Below are 8,511 nucleotides of genomic sequence, written 5' to 3'. Positions count from 1 at the left end.
ATACACGGTGTACAATGTTCCTTTGAAGAATTGTCCTTGTTAAGGTTTAATAGGCAGAAAAATCAGAATGTTCAAGATTACTCTTTCTGAAAGAGCCAACACTCTCTAAAACTAGACTGTGCTATTAGGAAATCTCAAATAACAAAGCTCCACTGTTGCAGGGAAGTGTAGTTCATTAGTACTATGTGCCACCTTTCCTACACCTACAATTTCATTTTGTATTTTGAATTCTGCCATATGTACCCTGTACTGGGTCAACCCCCTGCTGGAGCCAAGTATCTGCAGACCTGCTTGCTTACCCTCACACCTAGTGGGACAGGGGAGAAAACCACAAGAACTTGTGGGTCAAAAGAAATAGAGAAAAATCATTCATCAGTTACTGTCTTGGCCTAAACAGACTTGGAGAGTTTAGCCTAATTCATTGACAACTTGAATTACTTACTGACTTGGGCATTGTGAAGAAAAGAAGAAAAACAGCTAATCAGAAAAGCACTTTTTCCTCCTTTCCAGGTTCAAATTTACTCGTCACTTCTTTCCTTCTTTGTTCATACTGCAGGTAGTGAACACTCTCCTTTCAAGAGCTGCTCCTTCATTATTACTTGTTTCCTCTGTTCTGGCCTGGGTTTATCCATGGGCAGCGAGATCTTTCATGGTGTATGTCCTCCAGCATGGGTCCTTCATGGGCCTCAGTTCCTTTGGGAGGGCTCCACCCTGGGAGGGCTCCTCCATCCCCTTTCCTCTGACCTTGGCACTGCTTCACTGATTCCCCCTTCCTCAGCATTTTGTGCCTTCCCTTAAATATATTTCATTTGAGATGCCACTGAGCTGGCTGATGGGCTCAGCTGTGCCCTGTGGTGGATCTGCTGGGGAATTGTGTGGAACCAGTTCCTGGCACAGGGCAACCCCAGTCAGAGAGGCCAGCCTGCAACCCCACCACCACCAACAGCCTGGCACTGACACCCAGTGCACACCCCACAACAGGGGCACAGAGCACTCCCAGAGGTGCCAGAGACCTCTCATTTTTGTCAAGTACTTTATCATGGGCACTAAGTATTTGAGTACGGCCAAATTACTGTTCATGTTTTGTGACACAGAATACACATAAATTTTTCTCGGATACATTATTACAGTGAATCACTCAAAATAGACTTCTGAGAACAAACTCTTAAAATGTATCATAGACTGAAGAACAGTTTCCTTCTCGTTTCTGAATAAAAAAATAGCAAAATGAACTTTCATTACTTTTTGGAGAAGGAAGAATATTTTTCCTAGAAGTAAGTGACAGACTAATTGAGCTGTTGGGTTTCTTTTTCTCTTGTGAAAAACATTGTGAGTGACATGCAGTCACAGAGTGTAACCTAATGATGAATTCTTCTGGACATCAAGAAAACTCCCACCTGGAGAGCCATTCTCTAGCAGAGGAAGCACTGCCAAAGTAAATGGCCTCTCTGGAGGGCTAGAATGTAACATGGACGTGTTGGATATTTTGTGGCTTATATTTGTTCTACTCAATTTTTAATTATATATAATTCAGTTCCTTAGTGCTAATACAATTCAGCTACAATTCGGGTAGCTGAACTATGTTAACATTTTCAGATATCCCAAGACCAGTGGGGGAGCAGAACAGACTAAAAGGACTGAATATTTGGGTATTGCTGTACATTTTCTGGGTCTGAGCCTTTTCTCATCCACACAAAGAGCTAGAAAAAAATCCAAGTCCTGTTAGGAACATGCTACCACTAGAAATCTTGTTGGTTGTTTTTTTTACTTACCGATGATTTGATTTTCTCTTTTGGAAGAAAATGCCTCCTTGATCGGTATCTTAGCGTCATGATTTAACACTTAATTTTACATATTACATTTTTTTAAACAGATGTGGAAATCTGAACTTAATTTGGACACACTAAATCATAATTATGTTAGGTCTTTCCAATTAGTTTACATTTGAGACAAACAGGAATATGCTGATTCAGATTCTAATTTAAAAATTGGATGGAAACTATATCAACTACTTCAGGAAGAAGAAATTAAAATTTTATCACAAGGGACTGGAAAAAACCTTCAGCTATACATGTAGCACTAAATACATGCTCAAGTTATTATTAGTATTTAGCTCCAAAAAATTGGAAATAAATGAAGAAGAAAGGAAGTCATTATATATTTTGAAAAGTAGAAACTAGAATGAAACTTTATATTTGTAGAAACACAATTATAGGTTGAAATGTAATTATATAGAAGGGATGAAATCACAGTTGATGTCAATTTTTACTGGATGTTATATAGAGCAGATACATGGGCTTGACATGCTAATTGGAGGAAACTTAATCAGGTTTGGTAAATAAAGAATTTGCCCTTTAAAGCAAATTTGGAAAAACGCCATATTCTGACATGCGCATTTTGTTTTACATAGAACATCAAAATGACACAAGTTTTTCTAAGAGAAATATTTAAAACTCAAGAGAACAAAAAAGAAAAGAGTATGCAGAGGAAATTACTTGGAGCCTGTCCCATCAAGAAGAACAGGAGACAAAGAGCAATTGGATGGAAATAAGAAGAACAAACATAAAAATAAAGCAGATGAGATTGAGAGAAACATGCAGATTTATGGACACAGTTCAGTTCATTTGTGCCACTTTCTTTTTTCTTTGATTCAGACACAATTCAGCTTTGAGTTGACACACACCATCTTATCTGTAAGAACCTCGTAGGCACTTCTGGCACTTCTGTTTCATGTTGTGCTGTATATCTGTAATTCATTCTAAGACACAAGATGAATGTATAGGTATTCTTGATGTATTACTACCATTGCTGCCTTCGTTCAATCTGTTATGACCAGCTGCTCCCATATATTTAGACGTTTTTCTGGTAACTCACAGAGTTCTGATACAACGTTGGTGTAGAGCAAAGGGAAGTGAAAATTGTAAATCTGAATTGCCTCACTCTGAAAACTGCATATATGTAACAACAAGGGCTTGCTCTGAATTGCGATAAATTAGAGTTTTCTGTAAGGTTACCTTCAAAGTAAGCTCAAATCCTTATAATGAGACAAAATCCTGATCTCTGTTCTTACCCCTTTGAATTTCTTTGATAAATAGAGCCATATCCTGTCTACTTGAGGATTCACTTTATAGAAGGGAAATATTTTGAGGGTATATGACAAATACAGTACTCGGAATCCTGTCTCTCCGAAGTCTTACCTAAACCTCCATCAGTGAATGTATTTTTATCAAAAAATATCACTTGCCAAAAGCTACTTGACATTGGGATGTTCTTGGCAAGCGTTATACTACACTGTGGTGCCTCTGTCCATTCAAGACTTCAATCGTTCCATCATTCTGGGGTTGAAGTTGGAAGTTTGTTCCATTAAATAAAAGGAGATATAAATCCCTTCTGAAAGCATTAGTTGGCAAGGTGGCATAGAAACTACTTCTTTATCTTTCAGCTCATAACAGTCTTAATAATACAAGGTTCAAGGAATAATGTAAGATGTCAAAAATAAGGTGTTAAGTAAATAAGCCTATAACGCTTATGTGCCTTGAAAAAAATTACTATAATTTTTTGAGGCTGAACACAATGAGAAGAAGAACTGGGATTTCTGAAACATGTCATTATTCATGCAGGGATAGATGAAATCGTAAAGACTGAAAAATTAACTGTGTAAAATTGAACTGGAAGAACTATCATTATTGAAGCATTCGCTAATGGTATGTCATGTGTCATACATAGTAGGCTTTGATAAATTAGAAAGTGCCTTAAAATGCCCTTTTCCAATCCCTTCCAAAATATACCCTGGAGCTTAGGGAGTGCTCCCAGCCTGCGCTATCCTGACAGAGGTGTTCGAGGGGCGCAGCTGCGATGGGAGCTCCCCTGTGCTCAGCGACCGTCCGTGTCCCGGGCAGCCTGCGGCTAACAGGTGATGCGGACACCACCTGTGCGCGGCCGCACAGCGGAGCGGAGCGGAGCGGAGCGGGGCGGGCGGCCCGGCCCTGCCGGAGTCTACCTCGGGGTGTCCCCAGGGCCGCCCCGCTCCCGAGCCGCTCCGGGGCGCAGGTGCCGGCTCGGCCCCGCGGCGGCGGCGGCGGCGGCCCCGGGGGAGCTCGGCGGGGCACACAAGCGAGCCCAAGCCCTCCGTGTCCCGGCAGGGAAGGGGTCGCGGTGCCGGAGCCCCGCGCCGAGCCCGCCCCGCGCCGCGCGGGTGGCGGGGGAGGCGCCGCCGCCGAGGCGGGGCCGCGCTCCCGTTCCCGCTCCCTCTCCGCTCCGCCGCTCCCAGCCCCGCTCCCAATCCCATCCCGCTCCGCCGCTCTCAGCCCCGCTCCCATCCCGCTCCGCTCCGCCGCTCCCGGCCCCGCTCCCGCTCCCATCCCGCTCCGCCGCGCCCAGCCCCGCTCCGGCTCCCGCGGCCCCGGCGCGGCGGTGCTGCCGCGCTTTCCCGCCGCGGCTCCGGGCGCCTCCCGCCTCGCAGCATGGACGTGAGGAGAGTGGAGAGCATCTCGGCGCAGCTGGAGGAGGCCAGCTCCACAGGCGGTAGGACGCGAGCGGCGCGGGGACGCGAGGCTGCTTCTCTGAGTTAATTTGGGGTCTCGTCCCCTCTCCTTTGGGCAGCAAGTCTGGCAACTTGGCGTGGGGCGGGGGGGGGAAGCTGCCTGCCCGCTTGCGAGGGGCGAACGCACTCGTGCAGTCGTGGGCAGATGTATGTGTGTGTCCATGGGGACAGTAAGCAAACGCTTAATGCCTGGGATCTCGGGCTAAGAAGCGTTCAGGGCTTCGTGAATCCTGCCCTGAGATGCCTGCTCTGACCTAACTGGTACTTTTGCCTTTGCTGAAATGACTTGGGGCTGGGAATGAACCTCCAGGGCACATCCTCTCCAGTTACCAACTCCCAGGAGGTAATTTTGGTCAGACCCCCTTACACCTCCCCGCTTTGGTGTACACTGTACCTCTCTGATGCCTAAGTGGCAACTATTTCATGGAGACCAGCTTGTTCTGGTAAGCCAGAGGCTGTTTGGTGTCTTTCGTTTCTCTGTGCCTCAAATGGCAGTTACACATTCACCTGAGAAAGGCTACAGGATAACTTGCATTTTAGGGAGGAAAAAAGCACGCCTTGCTATCCTCCACAGGGATTGTGACTCCTGGAGTTTTAAGAGTTTGTTCCTAGTTATTTAAAAATGAAGCTTCTTGGGTGCAGTGTGCGTAAGAGGATGTTGCCAAGAAAGGTGTTCAGCTCAAGCAAGCTGGATAAGCAGAGGATAGTTGGACAGTTAATGAAAAACTTTGTGAAACAGGCAGTCAAAAATGGGGAACTTCTTTTCTTAGAAAAGATGTTTCTTGCTGTGCAGCTGGATTTCTCATACACTGTGATGCCAGTGTAGAGTAGTAGCCTTACCAACAAGTTGTTTGAAAGACACAGTGCAATCCCACCATTTGCTTGATTTCTAATGCTTCAGAATGCATCTTCTGCTTGCTAGAAGAGGTTCACAGCCATGTGTTCCCTGCTGGATTGTACCTGGTTTTTCTCTTTTCTTAATGTCCCAGATTTTTTAATGTTTTAGAGTGTGTAGCCTTTCATGTAGAATACCCGATCATTTGCGTTGGGGATAGGGAACTTTTGTATTTGACTGTGCTATCAACTCAGTTGTAAGTCCATCTTTGCAGCTCAGTAAAGTTTTGGGAAAAAATGTGTAGTCATTATAATTATCCAACAAGGGACATGATACTTGTGATACTTCTCACTGCTTTTCAGATCCAATCCCCCCAAGTTATAATTTAGGCTTTTCCCTCCGCATACCAGTGTCAGCCTTCCAGCGCTGGTCTGTTAGAGGTCTGAAAGTCAAACTATTTTTCCATAACACATACATCATCAGTGACAAGCCCCAAGCAGGCTCTTGGCTACCTGTGCAACCACCGTGCAGGACTGTTCAGGCTAAACAAAACTGAGGTCAGGATTTAGGCACAGTGGATTTGCACATTTGCTGTTGAGGAATTATTTGGTTTATGGATCATTAATGTAGGTATTGAAGCATAAAGAGAGTTTAAAGCTTAATGTTTTTTCTTACAGGTATAGTTCGCGGTATCAGGAAAGTGCCTGTACAAAACCTGGGGAAATATTACCTGAATCCATGTCATGCACGCAGTAGGAAATGCCCAGATGATGTTTTTATGGAAATTGCCTTCAGTTGAGCCATATATTAAATGTGTTTTCTGTTTTGGTGCTCTTGATATGCATGCGTAGTAGCTTTTAAAAATTAATGACAGCTTTAAATCACTTTAAGCTTGTAATGGTGAGAGGAAGTAAGATACAGTTTTGCACTCTTTTAGAATACCAAGTAAAATCTGACTGAAACATGACTTACTGTGGGAAAAACATTTCTCAAAAATAAGTTTTTATGCCAGAAGAAGAGTACAGAAAGATAAAAATGACAGAGCTGAAAGGAAATACCTCCTTTCTTTTGGAGAATGACACACATTACTACTCTGATATCACCAGTGTGATGTGATGTGATGTGATGTGATATGATATGATATGATGCTAACAAGTGTCTAGGTTCACTCCTCTGGGCTTTCTTATGTGAGAGAGCCCATTTATTTTCATCTTCCCACAGTTTAGGCCTGTTTTCATCTAAATTTTCCTTTACACTTTTCTCTTCTCTTCTCTAGCTGTCTCCCTCCAGGCTCTTGAATGTTCAACTCATTTTCAGTGCCATCAGCATTTCTGAATATACCTGTCTGTTGTATTTTTAACAAGGAAGGTGGATTTTTTCTCATTAATTCTCTTCAAATAGAATCATAGCTTCAAACGTTAGTCATTTTTAAATGGTAATGCCTACAGTAGAGTTGGTACTGGGATTTGATGTTAGTGCCTGAGAGTCAGAAATGAAACCAGAAAAAGTGCGACTGTTCCTCAGTTTCATTTTTCCAAGTGAAATAAAGCCCAACTAATGCACAGGCAGCTTGAATAATGAAAATTATTAATGTAAAAGGCAACGTTTTGTGCCTTTTAACAGGTAGTGACAGCCTTAACCTGATCTTCTCCTTACAGTTCATCTTGCACCTTGCAGGGTATCTTCTGATTCAAGGGCATTCAAATTAGTTTCAATTGAAGCACCACTGAGAGTTGTTGAAGCAGGAGAAGGTGTCCTCTGTGGAATACTGAGCCATTGTAAGGATGAACTGTTTAATCCCTCTGCCTCATGAAATTGTCTTTATCAATGTCTTATCTGTCAGAAAGCTGCATTTGTGCTAGTGATAGCAAAAACTCTGCTGCTGCTGGGTAAAGGCATGCAGCATCTTGGAAAAATGAGAAGAGCAGAGGGAGATTATCAGTCAAAGTTTGTGTGGGTAAGAACAAGTTTAATCACAAAATGTCCTGTGGGTTCAATATCTAGGACAAACTTAAGCTGTTGGGAATACTAATATGAATAAGACATTATCACAGCAACTGGTTGCTTTGCTTTAGGGTGTGATGAATTCAGAATGGGCATTGTGCTAACCAGTATGACCATGCTTATTCAAAACCCAGAAATATTTACAAAAGCCGTGGTGTCATTTTTGACAAGTTTTGGAGATTTTCAGTTATTAGACAAGGCAGTTGCAAATTTTTCATGTTAGGAAAAAGGCTGTAAGTTCTTCATTGTGGGCAGAAGGACCACAACGGACCAAATAGTATTATTAAGCAGTGTTTATCCAACTTTAAGTTTACTTAGAGTTAAATATTCTCTGCCATACCTCTGAGAGATCCTTGCGCACTAGCACTCACTTCTGCTTTTAATGAATGACTTGCTCTTGTTGCTTGGGGCCTTCTTAGAAGACAAAGGAAATAGGCTAAAAGGACAAAAAATTACATATTGAAAAAGCCGAAAATAGGAATTTAGGAAAATGGATGCTAAGAAAAAGCAAGAAAGTGATAAAAAATATACTGGGAAACAATTGGGGGAAAAAAAGAAGCGGTGGGAAGAGGGAAAGGAGGAAACAGATTTTGTATCTCAGACGTTGAGATACAAAATCTATTATGTGTTAGTGGTAGGTATTGGACCAATTTCTTTTTATACTAGTTGGGATTCATCTTGCACCATGAAAAGCAGGCAGTGACTTTCCAAGTGATTTGCACAAATATTCATATCAGCGTGAAAGCTTTGGTTTGTCTGGGGCATAAGCCTTTGTATAAAATTTGAGTTCTGCCTCCGTCTCTGGTTCCTTTGTTCAGTGAGTGTAAAGAACTAATTATATGCAAAATTCTGTTACAGAGAGTCATATTCGACATGAATGCTGAAAATACCTTGCCTTTCCATCAACATAAATTTTACATCATGTAAATACCAATTTTCACAAAATACAGTTTTCTTACTCATTATTCTGTCTGTCAAGGTTACTAGCTATGCACGGAGAGTTGAAATAACTGAACATCTGGACAAGTTTCAGGTATACTTGGCTTAGAAAACTTATGCTTTCAGGTGTTTTTAGACATTTTAAAATATATAGAGGCAGATACGGTGTCTAGCAGTAAGTGTAGCCATC

At 42.5% G+C, this 8,511-nt stretch overlaps 1 protein-coding gene across 2 annotated transcripts in view; it reads left to right on the top strand.

The window, feature by feature from the left end:
* The first annotated feature begins 4,251 nt into the window (after window positions 1-4,251).
* The window catches only part of KCNIP4 (potassium voltage-gated channel interacting protein 4), a 391,381-nt gene continuing 387,121 nt past the window's right edge, over window positions 4,252-8,511 (top strand). For both annotated transcript variants that reach the window (XM_066185538.1, XM_066185534.1), the window contains exon 1: window positions 4,252-4,524. In XM_066185538.1, coding sequence (XP_066041635.1) covers window positions 4,464-4,524 — 61 coding nt within the window. In that variant the 5' untranslated portion in view covers window positions 4,252-4,463. The remainder of the gene's footprint in view (window positions 4,525-8,511) is intronic.

This window comes from Chamaea fasciata, unplaced genomic scaffold, assembly GCF_029207755.1.
Source record: "Chamaea fasciata isolate MVZ Bird 193981 ecotype frontalis unplaced genomic scaffold, bChaFas1.0.hap1 SCAF_6, whole genome shotgun sequence".
In the NCBI taxonomy this organism is placed as follows: domain Eukaryota; kingdom Metazoa; phylum Chordata; class Aves; order Passeriformes; family Sylviidae; genus Chamaea; species Chamaea fasciata.
Note: the sequence above shows the minus strand (reverse complement) of the source record. Positions and strands in the feature narration are given on the sequence as shown.